The 19,219-nt window shown below is 41.2% G+C and overlaps 1 protein-coding gene across 2 annotated transcripts in view; it reads left to right on the top strand.

The window, feature by feature from the left end:
- RTN1 (reticulon 1) overlaps positions 1 to 19,219 on the top strand; it is a 227,758-nt gene that overhangs the window by 202,771 nt on the left and 5,768 nt on the right. The window contains exons 1-3 of one of the 2 annotated variants that reach the window (XM_029952040.1): positions 33 to 221; positions 15,066 to 15,273; positions 17,912 to 18,050. In XM_029952040.1, the coding sequence (XP_029807900.1) occupies positions 161 to 221; positions 15,066 to 15,273; positions 17,912 to 18,050 (408 nt within the window). In that variant the 5' untranslated portion in view covers positions 33 to 160. Of the gene's footprint in view, positions 1 to 32; positions 222 to 15,065; positions 15,274 to 17,911; positions 18,051 to 19,219 lie in introns of those variants that run through there. The other variant, XM_029952041.1, reaches the window with a different exon arrangement.

Consider the following 19,219-nt stretch of genomic DNA (forward strand, 5'->3'; position numbering starts at 1 on the left):
GCGACGCGCCCGCCCCTCGCCGCGCGCCGGCTGGTGCAGCCTCAGTCAGTCTGCAGCCGCGCGGCCACCGCGAGCCCTGCTGCTGCAGCCGGGGCGCAGACCCTGAGTACCCGCTCCGCGCCCCCGAGGAGAGCAGCGGCGAGCCTCCAAAGCCCGCACGATGCAGGCCACTGCCGATTCCACCAAGATGGACTGTGTGTGGAGCAACTGGAAAAGTCAGGGTATTCTCTTTATTTCAGTAGTGCATGCCTGCGGTGCACGGGAACCCCGGGACCCGGACTCGGCCATTGTGCATCATTTCACCTGTGGGACCTATGCATGCTTTATGCCCAAGAGCTTTCTGTTGGGGGGAGTAAACTTGTCATGTCAAAAATCAAAATGGATGGTGTTTGCATTCTTTTTCTTTCTTTCTTTTTTTTAACCCCCACCCCCACCCCTTTGTTTTCTTGTTGTAATGCTAGAAATTTAAATAATGCATCAGTTGCCTCCTCCGGGAGCTCTTTTGGGATCCGTTGATCATTCAGTACTTGTTTAATCTCTTCTCCTCTCCGGAGTTAAAATGCTTTCTTATTGTTCCATGCATCCCTGTGCATTTAATTTCTGCCGAAAGGTTGAAATCTCCTGGTAGAACCTTTAAGTGAGAGGGCTCTAGTGCATCCTTTTAAGAGGGACACACCCATTTCAGGGTGGTTATTTGTGGTCACACAAAGGAGACTGGAAATGCAGTCTGGCTCTCGAAATCCTGAAAATATGATGGCGTAGCCACATATTAGGAAGGTTCACTTTGAAATATTTCAGGGTTTTTGTCTGTCATTGGGGTAACCTGTAACTGTGATTTATTAATAATGGTATCTGTGGAACAAATAGAGGGGAAATAAAGCAGTGTCCAGTACCCTCTGGCATAACAGATTTATTTTGAAACAGTCCATATTAGCACTGGGTGTGGCCACCCTCCAGCCTCGCTTGGATTGCTTTTCAGCCATTTTTATTCAGCCTCACACTTCACACATCCATCTCCTTTGTTACATTAAGATTCTCTCCTTCACCTTGCTCAGTCTGAGATTATGAGGAGAAAGAGAATTTGGAAGAATGAATTAAGTGTTGTCAACTTGGGTGTTTGTAAGATGAAGTGTCTTTTAAGGTTTAACACATAAGATTCTAAAGAAGGCGCTTTTGACTTAACCTGAAGGGTTGCTGCGTCCCTCAGGGGGCCAAAAATACTCTGGAGTAGAAGCTGGCTTTTTGGAGGGTTTTTTGTTTTATGTTTTTTTTTTTAAACCTGGCATCTTCCCCTTGTCATTTTATATCACAGAAGGAATAGGATGACTTTTCATCTTTAGAGCCCCTATAGGGTTTTTTTCAGTAAATTTTTTAAGCAAAGAAGAAGTAAACATGAATCTCAGAATTAAGAACACATTTGCTCTGTCTCTTATTTGTTGGTTTGGGTGGCGGTGACATAAAATAGAACAGTTGAGTTCCGATTATGTAGGTCTATTTGCAATAACTGTCAAAAGTAAATAAATGGGCCTAATAAATTTAAAAGCTAGGAAACAAGAAATCTCTGGCAATTCAGGGGCATAATTTTTGAGAATGATGACAATGACATGAAATAGCATGTTTTATACAATGGCAGTTGTGAAAATTCTTGGTGACGTTTCATTCTTACGTGTTAGATTCATCCAGTTTATTTGATATATACACTTAAACAACTATAGATTGATATAATATCAAGTTTAGTTGAACAAGAAGACTTAAAAAGTTGGCTTTTAGACCATTATTATGGGTTTCTTCTGTCCTTACCAAAAGTAGTACATGGCCAAAACATGGCAGGTTTTCTTTTATCTTTGTATACAAGACACTCTTTCATTACAATCCTGTGGGTTTTGCCTCATTTGACCTTCTCATTGCAGGGGTTAAAAAACTACATGGCTGTTTATAATCAGAAAATAACACAAATGTCATAATTGGTCTATTGAAAACAATCATTTTCATTTTCGACATAAAGCCACTTGTGAAGATGAATGCAAGATCGTTGAAGGTCTTTTACACTCCATGACCTTTGGTAGTTTTCAGTACCATTGATTTCCTTTTGTCAGATAGAACAAAGCCATTATCTTGAAAATTGACTAGTAACTGGACGGGTGGGTTTATAGGCATGAAACAGGAATAGTAACAAGCGAATTATTTCTTTTTCTTTCCACTAGGAGAACTTTTCGTTTAAATGAAATCTACAATAAGATTTTTGTTTAGCATTTTCAACCTATCTTCTGAGTTCCCTCATTGTGAAAAACAGTTCTTATCCATGGCTACCCATTAGTATCATCTGGGGAGCTTTTAAAAACCCCAAGATGCCCATCTTCTGATTCAATTGAGTCAAGTATCAGTATTTTTTAAAAGATCCTCAAGTGAGGGTTGAAGCCACTGGTGTGTGGTGATTCTTAGGGAACTCAGTCCATAGACCTGCAGAGCAGGGTCGAGTATACAAATGATGAAATGGGTGTGATCTAAGAGCATTTGTGAACAACGTTGCAAGAGGCAGTGCGCATTGTTGCGAAGGTCCTCCAGAAGTATTGTAGGTGAAAGTGTTGCTTATGAGAAGGAATAAAGGAAGTGAGCTTCACGTTTTTTACATATTACATATGTTATATATCTTCCTTGGAGAAATTGCAGCCCATTGAACATTTCATGAAGACTCTACTGAAACTAATACAATTGGCATAAGAGCTATGACATGCAAAAGGAACCTTATATTTATTAATATACATGATTTCAGCTAAAGACAAGAACATTTAAGGAGAGACTAAAAAGTCCACATTGTACTAGTACAAAGATTTTGTAGTACATTATATAATGTATACATGACTATATACATTACAGTACATTAGTACATTATACATTACAAAGATTTTGATTCCAATTTTAAAAAATTGATACTGCTACCAATATTGGTTAACAACCAAAGCCCACCCAACTCCGTGAAAATAAAAGGATAAAACAATAACCTAATAAAACACCTCTGTCGATAGTAATCTTACAGGTCATAATAATACTAATATTTTAGGGGCACTTTTACTGAATGCTTTACTTGGATCACTGCATTTAATCCTCACAAACCCTATAATATGTAAGTTTTATTATTATCTCATTTTCTAGGTGATGAGCTAGGGTTTCCCCAGGACACATGGCTGGCAATGCCAGAGGAGGCTAGATTCAAGCCTAGGCTATCTGACCACAGAGCCCCTCACTTCTCACTGCTTTGCCATCTGCCTCAATGGTAGATGGCTTTTTTTCTCAATGGCTTTTCTAAGAATATGAATTATGTAAGTGAGGGTGATTTGGTCGACCTAATAACCCCTCACGTTTACATAGTTTTCCTTTGCCATGTCTTCACATTTGGACTTCCAGTTTACTTTTGGACATCATGAGGCTCAAAGAGAGTAAGTGACTTCTTTAAGGTGTTTTGATAAGTGGTGAACTGAGTAGTGAAAAGGTGACTGCTTTGAATCAGAACTCTTCCTGTGACGGCATTCCATCTCTTTCACTCGTGCTGAGTAATAGAGTAAACTTCCGTGGACTTCTGCCAAGATATTTTCACATGGTTTCTCCCTTCACAGACAGTAAAATTTCAGTGATCTTGACCAATTTATGCCACTGTTGTCATCCTCACCATCACCATCAACTCATCATCCCAAATTTCTCTGTAAATATTAGCTGTCCCAATAGCTATCCTAAATGCTTGTTACGTGTCTTACTCCCATTTTACAGAGAGGAAACTGGGGGTTTTGAGGCAGAGAGGGCCAGGAATTTGCCCTCGGACTTAACTGGGTCCCAAACACAAGGCAGTCTGATTCTAAAACCTATGCTTTTAATCACTTTACCATGCTGCCTAAATCCAAATAGTAGTAGGGCAGGGGAACAAAGCTGAGGAAAATCATTCCTCCGTATTATTCTATTCATGCTCTAAAGATAGTTTTTTCCAGATATCACTGTACTCAACAAACTCATCTGGCAGGATGCTTGGTAATACAGTGGGGTTGATATGGGTCAACTCCTGCTTGACTCTGTGTTGCAGCATTTTGTAGTTTTAGATTTCCCAGCACGTAAACTATTATTGAAGGAGAAACACTTTCCAGAGAATATAGCCTAGAAGTACTTCTGGTCTTTTATAAAGTAAAATATTTTATGCTGGTCTGCTGCGCTCTGTGGAAACGCTATTCATGGTGGTCCATTCTGAAAGATGCTAGTTCAAAACAGCCAAGCATCCCAGAATACACAGAAAAAATACCTGTTTTAGCTACAGTAATTGAAAGAAATGCTTGTATTTTGAAAATGGCATTTGGTAAAGGTAATCCAAAATACATAAAGGTGGATCCATAGCACCTTTTATCAAACACCTTTTATTTGGACTCCATCTCGTTAGAATCCTGTACAGATATTATAACAAGCATTACTCTGGAAAACTCCCACTCTGCAGATTGTAATGAGGTCCGGTGGGAAAACTGGCTTAGCTGGGGGATCTGGGGATTTTTAATGAAAGAAAACTCTCATTATACAGCTATATACCAAATATGGGTAGTTACTACTCCACTGAAAAATAAAACTCTACTTTGTCATAACGTATGATTATTTCCAAGAGAATCTTTATAAGGGAATATTCCAAAGTTTGGGGAGAGAATAATGGCTTTATTTTTCTCCAAGAGTGATACATGCACATTATGAACATTTCCATTTGTACAAAGAGAGGTTCAAATGAAAGTCGCAAATCACCCAAAGCCCTACCACCTGCAGCTAATCGGTGTTAATTTTTGCTGAGTATTGCCCAGTGTCTCCATACCATGTAACATGAAGCTAGAGGACTGGGTTGGCAGCAAAAACAGGTTTTATGAAACAAGATAATATGTGTCTCGAAAAATACTTGAAGTAATTCAATGGAAGAAACTGACATGAAACTAAGAATAGCTGAACTCCAGATACATGTTCCTTTATTGTGTGAGCTATTCCTTCCTAAAATTAAGGGAAAATCTATGAGGTACATCACTAGATTAGGATAATTTTTTACTTTCATGTGTGGGATTTGGACTGTATTGATGGACTCTCTGCAGTGTCTAACTTTGTTTCTAAAGGTAATCCATCATAAGTAAGAAAGATTTGACAAAAATGGTGATCTAAATCCACATCTCCAAATCTATTATTTTTCTCAGATTTCCCTGAATTAATATTTATTTCATTAAAAAAAAAAAACAGGGGTGCCTAAGTGACTCAGTCGGTTGATCACCTAACTCTTGATTTTGGCTCAGGTCATTACCCCAAGGTTTATGGGATTGAGGGCTCTTCACTGAGTGTGAAGCGCCCCCCCCCCCACCCCCCGTCCCTCTCTCCCACTTGTGTCCATGCTCTCTTTCTCCAAAATAAAATAAAGTAACTAAAAAACCAAAAATATTCCTGATACTCTATGTCTAAAGCATTAGGATTATGATTGCAGATTCCTGTTCCATCCTTGATTAGCAGGCCCTCTTTCTTAATCATTTTTAAAAGGTTTCTCTCTTCCTCTCTCTCTCCCTCTCCCTCTCCCTCCCTCTCCTTCTCCACCTCTCTCTCTTTCCCTGCCTCCTCCCCACTTTCTCCTTGTATTTGAAATGATATTCTTTACTCAATTCTCTTTCATATTTAGACTAGTTAATACATTTGGGAACAGAATCTATGAATGAATTGATATATTTTAAGTTACCTTATAGTAGAATCAAATCCTAAAATTCATTGAATCCAGCAAACAAAAGCTAACAATGGGTGGATAACGCCCAGAATATCACCTTTCTTTTTGGAAATAATTAAATGGACATCACTGCAGAATTTCCCATACTTCTCAACTTGATCTCCTGAGTTGTGTGCACATTTGGCCAAGTATTAATGTTTAATATTGTCACCTTTCCAGTTCTTATGGAAGTTACGCAACCATACAAAGAAACAAGATTGCCTGTTTTGACATTAATAATATTTCAAATAAAATAAGAAATTTGTTAGATGTTTTAGAACTTAGAAGTATAGAATTCTGTTTCCTCTAAATATGTTTAAGCTATATTTTTAAGTTAAATCTGAGTGAAGTTGTCTTATAATTCAAGCACTCCTTACAAGCTCTTTGCCCAAACTGATGGTAATTTTGAGCCGATGAAAAATACAAACGTAACAAGCTTTAATTTTTAGAATTTATTACAGTTCTACCCATTTTGCAATGAGCATGTCTTACTTTCTAGATCAAATATAGTGGTAACAGGTATTAAGAAGGATATAATGTTTTATTGACTGGAACAGGAGGTACAGGGAGAGAGCATTCCTTTGCCTTACCATTTTAGGTCAAGAAACATTTTGCCATTGTGGCTTTGGTCAAGAATTTTAAATATGTTCAGTTTTAATGAAGAAGCAATCCCTGTCTACTTCCATGGTTCTTTTCTACTCCAATACAATGATGGATTTTAAGGTGTGGCCCAGACAAGATTTTGTGGCTAATTGTGATGGGTTGCCATCAACCAACTGAACAGTTTTGTATTTTGATCAAGTTCGAAAGCTTAAAGAAGGAAAAAGCACATGAGGGCATCCATTACTTAAAGCCTTGCCAATATTTATGTGTGCTTCCCTCAGCTACCATGTGCCCAAAGCCTATCTTCTCTCCATATGGCCATCTCTTCCTTTGATGCCAGCTGCCCTGTGGAGACCCCTCCAAATGAGCCCATTTGCTAAAAGATTTACCAGAAGGAGCTGGCCACACTGTCTTCAATACTGGGCCCTGCTGTTTCATTTCCTGGCCAGTCCACCCCATCCAGGTGACAATGGGCCTGAGCATCACTGCGTTCATTTCTACGCGCAGGGAGAATGTGTTCCTGGTGGTTAGAACTAGCATGTGGATTAAACGCTCTGCTCTTTTACTGTCTACAAAGAATACCAGCTATAATGTATCTACTCGTTCAAAACATCTGCAGAGTTATTTAAACATCTAGGAATAATAGGGTTGGCATTTTTCTCTTTACAGTCATATTGGCTGCATTTAAGCAGTGAGAAGAAAGAGCCTGGCAAATGGGTTCACTGCAGGTGTCTTATGAGCAAAGGTCTCTTCCAGCAGTTTCCCTCTGGATTACCATTTAGAGTTTAAATATATGTAGGAGCCTATTTCAGAACAAAGGAAATTCATGGAGTAGTTAACTAGGAGATGTCATCTTCGAAGCTCTCTCTGCATGTTTAACATTTTTTATGACATCAAATCCCATTATGTTTCTCTGGTTTGGTGGCAAAATCAGGGAAAGTTAAAGTAGGGAAAGCTTATGGTGTGATATTTCGTTGGCCTGAAAAATACATGAAAATCGGAGACACTGGCTATCACTGCTTTGGACACTGGGTTGTAGAGGAGGTTTTTTTGAGACTCTAATCCTTTTCAGAAGGTAGTCAAGTATTGTAGTCAATTACTGGAAGCTTACTGAAAAGTAAAGTCAACAGCATATCATTTTTCAACAGTCCTTTCAATGAAATGCTGATGCTATCTATAAACAGGATTTTCTCACTTAGCCTTTTATAAAGTAGCACTTACTTATCACATAGCAAGTGATGCAGTGCTGCCTGAAATCTTTACTGGACCAAGATGGACTATAAATAACCACATTTAAGAATATGGTACAATTATGCAGATAATTGTGCATGGTTTATTGCCGTTTCACCTTATCCATTTATACTATACTTTGCCTTATAAATAAAATATGAATAGCTGCACCACTGTCTTTCAGTTGTACATTTTTAATAAACTTTCTGAATACTACATCACTATTGGAACATATAACTGACTACATCTAAAATTGTTTCCTAAACCAAAAAAAATTGGGCAGCAGCAAAGGGCTTTCTTTCTAGAAGTTTGACATAGTATTTTATTTCCATTTAGCTGTTAATTCAAACTTTAGATCACTTCTATTTTTATTTTCTGTTCTTGATTGGATTATGGAAATAAAGGTTAGCATTGATTTCTGCATTTGAAATCAGGATTCTTCACATCTGCCAAATCTGCCAGTTCACCCCTGACTGAATTAGTTCCAGGTGAGTTCCAAGGCGCAGTGGGTTCTCCCAATTGTGGTTTGGGGACTAAGATGAGATCACCAAGCCCAGTCCATTTATCAACTGATAGGATGTACTGATCTCTCATTTCAAAGCCAATGCATTGCTCCTTGGTTTTTAGCAAAGTAACTTTGGTTTTTGCACTTGACAAAGCAATACAGTAATTTACCAAAGACCACAGGGGGTTAATTTGTTGCAGTTATAGAGTTACTTATATTTTTTGACTTTGGTTTTGCGGAAACTTTACTCAAATACCCATTTTGTTTTTTCTGGATCAGCTGCTATAACCTTCCTACACAAGTTTACATCACTCTAAGCAGAATTAAAATGTGAAAAATCATCATTTACACAACAGATTGGAACACAGAAATCCTCTTCTCTGATCACACTTCACCACTTCCTAGCCTTCCCACTGAATCATCACAGGCCATTTGCTGTCACTCTGACCGCACAACAGCCATTGCCCTTCCTCCAGCTCATCAGTTTCCAACAGTCTAGGCTTCCTGTCATTCCCAGCCTGTGCCCAGGTTGTTCATTTCAGTTCTGTCCTCTTGATCTTTGTCTCTTCTAACTATGCTGCTTGTGCAAGTTCATTGCCCTGGGTCAGCTCCACTGTCTACTGCTCAGAGCACCTAGCCTCTAAGCCTATTGACTAGATCCACTAGAGATCCTTAGCCAAAGCTTCTTTACTTTCTAGCAGGCCTTTTATTGATTCGTTTTTGAATTTAGACTGGTTTTTTTTTTTAGATCAGCACTGTTCCATAGAAATATAATGTGAGTCACTACCTAGAAATTTTAAATTTTCTAGTGACTTCTTCATTAAAAAGTAAAAAAGAGGGCACCTAGGTGGCTCAGTTGGTGAAGCATTCAACTCTTGATTTTCACTCAGGTCATGATCTCACAGTTCATTAGTTTGAGACCCATGTCAAGCTCTGTGCTGACAGTATGGAGCCTGCTTGGGATTTTCTCCCTCTCTCTGTTTCTCTCAAAATAAATAAGTAAACAAAATAATAGTAATAATAAAGTAAAAAAGAAACAGCTAAAGTTAATTTTGATAATATATTTAATCCAACATATCTAGAGTACTAGCCTTTCAACAACATAATCAATATAAAAAGTATTATATATATAAATCTACATCCTTATTTAGGACTAAGTCTGAAATCCAATAGGTAGTATCCAGCACATCTCTTTTGGGACGAGTCACATTTAAGGTGGTCAGTAGCCACATATGGCTCATCACTACTGTATTAAACACGGCAGGTTTGTACTTTTCCTAAACTCTTCAAGCCCTACCTTTATCCTCCTCAGTCTCAGGAAGACCTCATAACTCATTTTCCAGGATTTGAGTAAATCTACCTCCAGCCACTCTAAGCCATTCTATGTTGTTCCCTTCGCACCTCGACACATATCTGTAGCCACACCCATGCATTCCCAATGTCTCTCCCTTTTTACCCATTCTTTTCATTCTTCTCCCTTCTTTGAAAAGAAAGAACTATGACTAATCCCATCCTTTTGCCCCTTCTTTGAGATTTTGCTCAACCAAATCTCCCCTCTCTCCTTCCTTTCCACTAATATCCTCAAGCTATCACCCAAAGGTTTGCTTTTGCTGCTACTTGCCCAAACTACCAATCATCTTCATTACTTTGAATTTCCCACCATTTACTCAACTCTTTACAATATGGCTTCCATCCTTACTACTGCTAATACTCTCTGCCAAGTTATGAGTGACCTTACAGTCTCCAAATCCAGGGTCCTTTCTCAATTATCATTTCCCTTATTAGGTCATCAGCACCCCCCACTGTAGTCTACCTCTTTGTCCTGGTAAGTTTCCCTCTTCTTGACTGCTGTAACCTACACTGTTGGGGAACCCATTCTGACACTCAGACGGGATTCCTTTAATATGCTCTGTTTATTCCTCTGAATCTTAAACTATGGTTTCCTTCTCAGTTGCCTTTCTTAGTCTCTCCTGTCATGGGGTTTCATCCACATTTGTAGCCTCAATCATCCTTTCTACTCCGATTCAGCCCTCCTTACTAAATTTCAGTCTTGTGTTTCCAGTTTCCTACTGTACATATGCATCTCAATATCAATGGGATATGATATTACTGGCCATTTAACTCAGGGCTACAGTGACAAAACCTAAAGAAAACCCAAATCCTTTAGTTTCTAAGCTATAAAAAATTGAGGAAGTATTGTAACTGTCAGCTTCAACCCTGACCCCTAGCCCATCTCTTCCCTAGACTGTGTCAAAATGCTCTGCTTTGATGTCATCATGTTAGAACGTGGAGGTTTAAAAGCAAGTGTCTGCTCTATCCCAAACCAGTTCACCCTCCGATTTCCTGTTTTTGTCAGTGATACTAATCACTCAGTCACCCAGCTTTGAAATGTTGCCTTCACCCTTAATTAGCTCTTCCTCCTTTCTCCCACGGCTAATTAGTCACCATTCTTGTTGACTAATCCTTCATAATATTTCCCTTTATCCACTCCATCTCCTTAACAAATTGTTCGCTACATTCACAAGCCATCCCACATGCTCTTTCATCAATTCCAGCACTGTCCCTTCCTTGAACTCAATTTTTGCCACCTCCAGCAGCACAAAATGTATTAGCACTGATTCAGCAGTTTGTAAATGAATATCAGTCTTCCCAGCTAGATCTTAAGTTCCTTCAAAGCAGGAACGGAATTGTATCTCTTCATTCTTGGTTTCACTAGATGGATAGATGACCAATAACTGTTTACTGTTGATAATGACATGTTGTCACCTAAAAGTTTGTTTCACTTTCAGTATCTAGCTCTGGAAGCAGATTTATATAAATCAGGTTGCCCAAATTAATTTTGCATACTTTGGGGAATGTTTAACCTATAATCATATAATGCAAGCGAGGCAACTGTTTTGTTCTGGAAGAAGCATCAAACTTAGGGTTTGATCTTGCTTCTCTCTTTAACTATTCAGTACACAAGTTTCTTAACTTTTAGCTTCTTCATCTGTTATACATAGACCTATCTGGCGGAGTTGACTGTGAAGTGTAAATGAGATAATATCAGAGGATCCTTTGAACATTTCAGAATCTAAGTATATAGCTTATGATGTCAGAAGATTATTCAGAATAAACATACCATTGATGTTGTGTGATGGATCTTTTGCTAACCTACTTATTAGAAACCTCCAGCTATCTTTTTTTTAATCTTTTTGAGAGAGAGAGAGAGAGAGAGAGAGAGAGAGAGAGCGAGAGCACAGGGGAGGGGCAGAGAGAGAGAGAGATACTGAATCAGAAGCAGGCTCCAGGCTCTGAGTTGGCAGCAAAGAGCCTGATGCAGGGCTTGAACCCATGAACCACGAGATCATGACCTGAGCTGAAGTCGGACGCTCAACTGACTGAGCCACCCAGGCGCCCCAGAAACCTCCAGCAATCTTAACACGTTGATCGAAAGACCAGCTGTGTAATGACTACACCAAACTAATTTAGTTGACAGTTTACACTCTCTGCCCATGGTTTCTTCACATACAGCCCTTACCTGGTACCTGCCATTCTTGGTTGTTTGAACAGGTATCCAGAGACTCAAAAGGCTTTTCTAGAAGGGACACTGTTTTTAACAAGTGTCCAGTGACTTATCAAGTGGGGGTTCACTTGATAATAGCAAACTTTATATTTCCTTTGCCTGAAAGCTTCTCGCAGGGTCTCCCGTGACCCTTTCACGTCATCTCAGAGGTAGCTAGCCCACCTTCTCTGGTACCCAGGAGTGCCCCCTTAGCACAAATCATTCTGTCTTCTAATGTATTTGTTTCTAAATGTGTCTGCCCTGTGAATTTGGAGGTGACAAAAACAGAAGATTACAACTTCTGTGTGGGTGGGTTTTCTTTTTTTTAACAGTTCATTGATTTTGATATCCCTGGGAAGTAGCACAGAGCCTGGCGCTTAAAGCAAAGTTCCTGCTCCATAAATACTGAATAAATGAGTAAAATGTAGAAGAGGCAACACTGCAGATAATGGTGATATTTTAGTCTTTTTAGTGTCCTTTCACCTCCCCCCCCCCAATGGAATAAGTGCCAGGAGACTCCAGTTCCCTAGGGGCTTTTATGCTGGGCGGGGACTTCAAGCCTCCTCGCGTTGCTCCAGATCCATTAAGCCGAGGGGGAGCAGGGAGGCACTAGGCTTTTGGGAGCATCCCTTCTCCCACTTCTAGCACCTACCCTCAGAGGCCCAGGGGTTTCTCCTGTCACAGCTTCCAAAAGATCCATCCCTCTTCCCTGCCTGAAAAGGAGTATTACTTTGCTGTTCTGGTCTCAACAAACTCTTCTAAAACAAAACACAATTGGTAAACTCATTTGAATTTTATTGTTAATGACAGGCTAATCTTCAGTGCATCATCCCCTTCTGGGACCTTTCCAATTAAAAAAAAAGATAAGAAGGACAAATAGAAAGATAAAAAGATTAACCTAAGGGAGTGAATATCGGATAGTGAATGTCAGTCAGTGTGACTGGTGACTGGGCCTGGGAGAAGACAGAGGCTTTAGAGCAGCCGTGCTGTTCCTTTGCCCCTGGAAACCTACTTGTAGAACCAGCCCCACTTTTGAGAGACAAAAAAACCTTCGTTTCACACCAAAACATGCTTGTGATTCTCTCGTCTACTTCCTACATCACAGAAGTGTTGTAAGAAAAAAAGAACAAATTTTTGCCCAACAAAATGGCAGACTGCTCTAACTTGTGTGTTAATGGCACCAGTGGACCGGGTCATGGTAGATGAGGAGTAGGTGGGGATGGATGACAGATCAACTCAAAAGTAAATTTTCTCCCCGAGCACCTGGGTGGCTGAGTCAGTTAAGCGTCCAACTCTTGATTTGGGCTTAGGTCACAATCTTATAGTTTGTGAGATCGAGCCCCACATTGGGCTCTGCAATGTGGAGCCCAATTGGGATTTTTCTCTCTCTCCCTCTGTTTCTGCCCCTCCCCCTCATCAAAATAAATACATTTTTAAAAATTAAATTCTCTCTCCAGCTTCACACTGCTGAGGTATCCTCAGCCTGTTATAAAAGGGACCCCACCGCACCCACTAAGTCCCTGATTTCCTCTCCAGCCAGCCTGAGGCGAAACTGTTTGGAAGGTTAATACTTTGCTCTGCAACACTCCTTACATCCCCTCTGCAACGTCAGAGAGTTGTCACAGGCTGTGTGGCCTTGTCAATACTGTTCCTCCAGAGTGGCATACTGTGCGTGATGGAGCAGCTCCCTGCTCTCTTCACCCTGGTCACTTCCTTTCTCCTCCGAGAAAATGACTGGTATCTAGTCCTCTAGTAAGCCAGCTCCCTTCGGGTACACCGCTCACGAAGCTGGCGGTGTCAGCAATTGCCATTTTCGTTCAGGTGTGAGATGGGAATTTTGTATCTTAATTTCTCTTTCTGAAAATTTATTCATGTAAAATTATATAAGAGCCATTTGTTACAACAACATAGATGGACCTTGGGGCCATTATGCTAAGTGAAATAAGTCAGAGAAAGACAAATATGGTACGATCTCATTTATATGTGGAATCTAAAATAGCCGAACTTGTAGAAACAGTATAATGGTGTTTGCCAGGGTTAGGGGGTGGGGGGACTGGGGGATGTTGATCAGAGGGTACAAACTTGCAACTAGAAGGTGAGTAAGTTCTGGAGATCTAATGCATGGCATAGTGATTATGGCCAACAATACTGTATTACAAATGTCAAAGTTGCTAAGAGACTGGATCCTAAACATACTCACCACAAAGGAAATGATAATTATGTGCCATAACAGAGGTGTTATTTTGTCTGGTGGCAATCATATTCCAATATTTAAATGTATCCAATCAATATGTTGTACACCTTAAACCTATGCCGTGTTATATGTCAATTATATCTCTATTTACTTACTTAAAATTTTTTTAATGTTTATTTTTGAAAGAGAGAGAGAGAGCAGGAGCAGAGGAGGGTCAGAGAGAAAGGGAGACACAGAATTTAAGCAGGCTCCAGACTCTGAGCTGTCAGCATAGAGCCTGACACAGGGCTCGAACTTATAAATCGCAAGACCTAAGCTGAAGTCAGACACTCCACCAACTGAGCCACCGAGGCGCCCCAATTATCTCTCAATTTAAAAAAACATTTGTGATTTGCCTAATTTGAGAATAAATTTGCATATATTCTCCAGCAAGCCTTCTATGTTTTTTCATAATTTGGTGACTGGAATACAGAAAATATTTACATTTTGTACCATAGTTGAAGCACTGTGGCTTTTTTCTTTTGAACTTAATTTTTTACTTGTAAGTGAAAGAGGGAAATAACTGAATGAGACATGTCATCTAGATTTTTACAGCTGTATTCCCAATTTTTAAATCTCATAAGGGGAACAAATAAAGTATGTTGTACAAGACGGTTTAATCCAGATATCAGCTTTGGGGGTTCTCGAGACAGCTACTTCAGTTTTGCTTGCTTTGGCAGCAAGCCGTAGCTTTATTCAGAAGCCTTTGCCGCTAGCTGGAGTATCTGGACCTGCCGCCATGCTTCTGAGGGTACCACTTCTCTGGAACCTCTCTTTTCATTGTTCCTGCCCTTTCTGAGCCGCAGGGACATTCGCACGACTGCTGTGCACATTTCCAGGCCACCACTAAGACGTAAACTGCAGGGCATCAAGATGCAGGCAGTCTGTGCCTTCCAGAGGAGCAGAGCAGGCCCTTCAGAGTCCTCTGGGCTTTGAGATTGGTTTCCGAGTCACAGACAGTGTGGCCCAGCGAGACAGACGCTCATAGAGGTATGGGTTTTGCTGAACTGTCCTCAGGGACAGAAAAGAGTCTTGCGTCCCTGGCCAAAGCCCTGTGTGTGCTCACTTGTGCTTAGGAATCCTAAGTCCAGGTGAGGACCTGCAGCAACCTCGGCTCTGTGGAATGAGTCCCGCGGCAGCCCCCGGCGGCACTGCCAGGGCTCAGTGTGCGCCTGTGGGTTTTGTCTCCTGCCCACAGCCATTGACCTGCTCTACTGGCGGGACATCAAGCAGACCGGGATCGTGTTCGGGAGCTTCCTGCTGCTGCTCTTCTCCCTGACCCAGTTCAGCGTGGTGAGCGTCGTGGCCTACCTGGCTCTTGCCGCACTGTCCGCCACCATCAGTTTCCGCATCTACAAGTCCGTTTTACAAGCTGTGCAGAAGACCGACGAGGGCCACCCTTTCAAGTGAGTACCCCCACCGGACCAGTCCTCACCCAGCCTCTCACGGGGCTCCCTCCCTCTGACTCTGTTTCAGCTCCTGGGCATTTGGGTGATGTGTCTCTGGGACCTGACAGACGTCTCAGAGTCTCATTAATGCCCTGACTTTTAACAGCCAATAGTTTTGGTGAATTTCTAAAACAAACTCAGTAATCCCCATTTAACATTTATTGCTGTATTGAGTTTTTACATTTAGTTATTACTAATGAATTAATATGCATATTCAATATAAATTTATATGGCATAAACTTACATTTCATATTTTACATTTAATTATTACTGATAGTAATCATAATCCATTATATGTGTACAATGTTTTATAATTTAAGGAACAGCCAGCGATTAATCCCCCCAACCCTGTGAAGAAGGCAGAGCAGGGTAATTAATCTCTATGTACAGGTGGGAAAACTGAGGTTCTAAGAAGTAAAGCGACGTGCCAGTAAATGGCACAGAGTCAGGGCTGGGGGGTTTGGATTTTTATTTCTATGGTCTCTGGAAGCTTAATACCAATAGGCCCACTTTCTGAGGGGTACAAGCTCATGAATAGTCTTACAATGTGCCCTGCTCAGCATTTTTATACTAGGGAAATCTGCCTAGAATGAACATTAAAGAGGAGGAATTATTTTAGGCCATCACTAAGGAGCAACGAAACCGGGCAGCAGCAGATAACAGCACTGACAGCTGCATGCCACCCAGCTCCGCCCCAGTCTTCCTCCTGACTCTGGCTTGTGAGCCCCGGGAATTTCAGCACTGACTATCCGTCACCCTCCCCTGCTGCTGGCCCCAGCGTGCAAGCTGCACCACCGGTGTCCTCAGCTCCGGTCACGGAGGGGACAGTGCTGAGTCCTGGATGAGCCTTGTAGATGCTGCTGCAGATGCCTTGTGGGCCGGACCCACTCATTCACCAGGATGCCTCTAGATCCACCTGAACGAAAACCTTAGGGCACCAAGCCTTATAAGGGGAAAAGATGCCTGTGTTTTGGGAACAGAAGGGAAAAGACTGCAGATCAGAGCTACCTTCCCAGCCTCTGGTTCCTGGCCTCAGTGTCGGTTATAGCCCGAGCACGCTTGCCCTTGGGATGTATTTGGCTTTCTTCTAAAGCAGAGTTCATGAGTCTTCTGCATTATAACTTGGTTATACAAGTTCCCATCCCAAAGGGGGAAAAGCATAGAAGTGGAGTGTCTTCATACCAGGGTTATACCATGCCTACCAGCCTGTGACCAGAGTTTACACCTTCAGAGTTCTGCTCTGCCCCAGCCTCTGCCCTTGGCCATCCAAGAAAGGCTGGTTTCTTTCACATTCTTGCTCCCCAAGACTGTCATGTTCAATTAGCTCAACTACTATATCTTCCTTTAGGAGACAAATTTATTTTTTTTAATTTATTTTTTAATGTTTTATTTATTTTTGATACAGAGAGAGAGAGAGAGAGAGAGAGCATGAGTGGGGGAGGGGCAGAGAGAAAGGGAGACCCAGAATCAGAAGCAGGCTCCAGGCTCTGAGCTAGCTGTCAGCACAGAGCCTGACGCGGGACTCGAACCCACAAACGTGAGATCTGACCTGAGCTGAAGTCGGAGGCATAACCAACTGAGCCACCCAGGCACCCCAGGAGACAAATTTAAAATAAAAAAATCTTCCCTTTGGTTGAGTTGTTATTATCAGTAAAAGGAATATCTGACTAAGAGTGCATTTTGGGATCAAAACTTACTATCTAGACAAATCAGTATTTTTCTGTTTTTGTTTTTGTTTTTTTTACCTAAAGAGTAGGAAAGCCGTAAGATTTCAGTGTAAGCTCTCTAAATTCAAACTAAATGCTACTTTACTTTTTTTCCTCTCAATTCACAGAATTAGATAAGCACTGTAGAACTCTAGAAATGTCCTCTAGGTAGATGACATAGTGCTGTTTAAAACAATGGAAGGAGGGAAAGAGAGAGGGAGGATGGCCCTCTGTGGGGAGCACGGCCAAACAGGAGAATGAACCACATAAGAAGCCTGGCTTATCTACCCATAATTATATTCCATCATTTGAACAAATGAAAAATGCAGTCACTAAAAATATGGCTCTTAGTAGAAACTGTGAGCTTTTGAATATGGGCCAAGTCTCTTGAATTTTCAGAGCTCTCTAGATAAAACCTGAGAGTATTTTCCAAAATGTAAACATGAAATATTAAAGTTGTGATGATGAACAATAATTGGCAGCTAGGATTTTTAAGATACCTCAATTATTTAAAACAAATAATCCATCTCCATGCAGCCAAGAAGAGATGAGGACTTACACGACTACCTCGTGTAGACCAGGGATCTATGGAGAATTCAGCCAATGAGCTGATTCTGGACTGACTTCTCCCTGGTCCCAGCCAGTTGCTCTGAATCATCAGCTCACACTGTAATGCTGTCTTGGGGCACAGAAAGAGTCATGGCGCCCCACTAGTGACTGTAATTCCCAGGTTCTCCAGTATACTGAAGTAGGTGTGTGGCACCCTGGAGCCCACTGGCTGGCACAAACCCCCAGAGGTGACCTGGCTGTCCTCAGAGTGGGAGGAGGGAAACTCAGCTCTTCCATGTTTACCTCTGATGGGGCTCTCTGTGGGGATGGTTTGTTGACAGGACCTACCTGGAGCTCGAGATCACCCTTTCTCAGGAGCAGATCCAGAAGTACACAGACTGTCTGCAGTTCTATGTGAACAACACGCTTAAAGAACTGAGAAGGCTCTTCCTTGTCCAGGACCTGGTGGATTCCTTAAAAGTACGGTTGCTGAAGCCATTCACTTGACAATCTTGAGTTTTGTCTTCCCTAAAGGTATAATGTAAACCACCACATAATGGAGAATAAGAAGCAAGTGCTAATTACTTTCTAGAGTGAGAAAACCGCTAGCTGTGGGGTACCCCGGAGCTCATCCAGTCCAATCCCCTCATTTACAGATGCCAAAACTATGGTTCAAGGAGGCTAAGACACTTGCCTGAGGTTGCCCAGTGAGTCATTGGCAGAGCTGGGATCAAACTGAGGGTCACACAGCTTCTAAATCTATACTTTTTACAATACACCAGGTTGTTTCTTCATACTATTTTTGGCTGATTTCCTAAAATTAGTTCTTTGAAAAATCTAGTTTCAGGAATGTGAAAAATACATATGCTTTTTTCATGGAAAGAAACTCTGGACTCTCCTAATGGTGAGTCATCCAAGTGTCCTTTCCTAGTGTGGGCTGTGAGAGTGAGCCTCGGAAGCGTAGAGGACGTTGGGCACCCGGGTGTTATTCCTGGCACTCTTCATTGAACTTACCAGGTTTCTTTGAACAAGCTGCTTTGCCCACCGTGTGGTGTGTATATGAAACTGACGTCAGTCGATCATGATTCTGCCAGGCCTGAGCGAGGTTGCTGTGAGTTCCCCGTGCTTCCGGAGTGCTTTGTGCACACACTGAGCAGGGACTTGTCCCACGGGCTGCCCAATAACTATTTGAGCAAGGGCAGAAGGAAAAGTGAGTGACGTGGCCTTGGAAGATGCTTTCCTGGAATAACATTACGTTCCAAGTAATGACTGAAGAGAGATACCAGGGAGATGATGATTACTTGCCCAAGGGCTTTTAAGATGATGTTTTTATTTATATTTGTAATGTAAAAATTCGGGCTAGAGCAGAGGTCAGCAAAGCTTTCTGTAAAGGTCTATATAGTAAATACGTTAGGCTTTGCAGGCCACATAATCTCTGTCACAGGTACTCAGCTTTGCCATCATAGCAGGAAAGCAGCCAAACGCAATGCATAAATGAATGGCTGTGGCTGTGTGCCAATAAAACTTTATTTATGAACACTGAAAGTTCCATTTCATATCATCTCTGCATATCATAAAGTGTTGTTCATGCTTTGGTTTTATTCAACCATTTAAAAATTTAAAGTTCATTCTAAAAAAAAAAGCATATA

The sequence above is a fragment of the Suricata suricatta genome, chromosome 9 (assembly GCF_006229205.1).
Source record: "Suricata suricatta isolate VVHF042 chromosome 9, meerkat_22Aug2017_6uvM2_HiC, whole genome shotgun sequence".
Taxonomy (NCBI): domain Eukaryota; kingdom Metazoa; phylum Chordata; class Mammalia; order Carnivora; family Herpestidae; genus Suricata; species Suricata suricatta.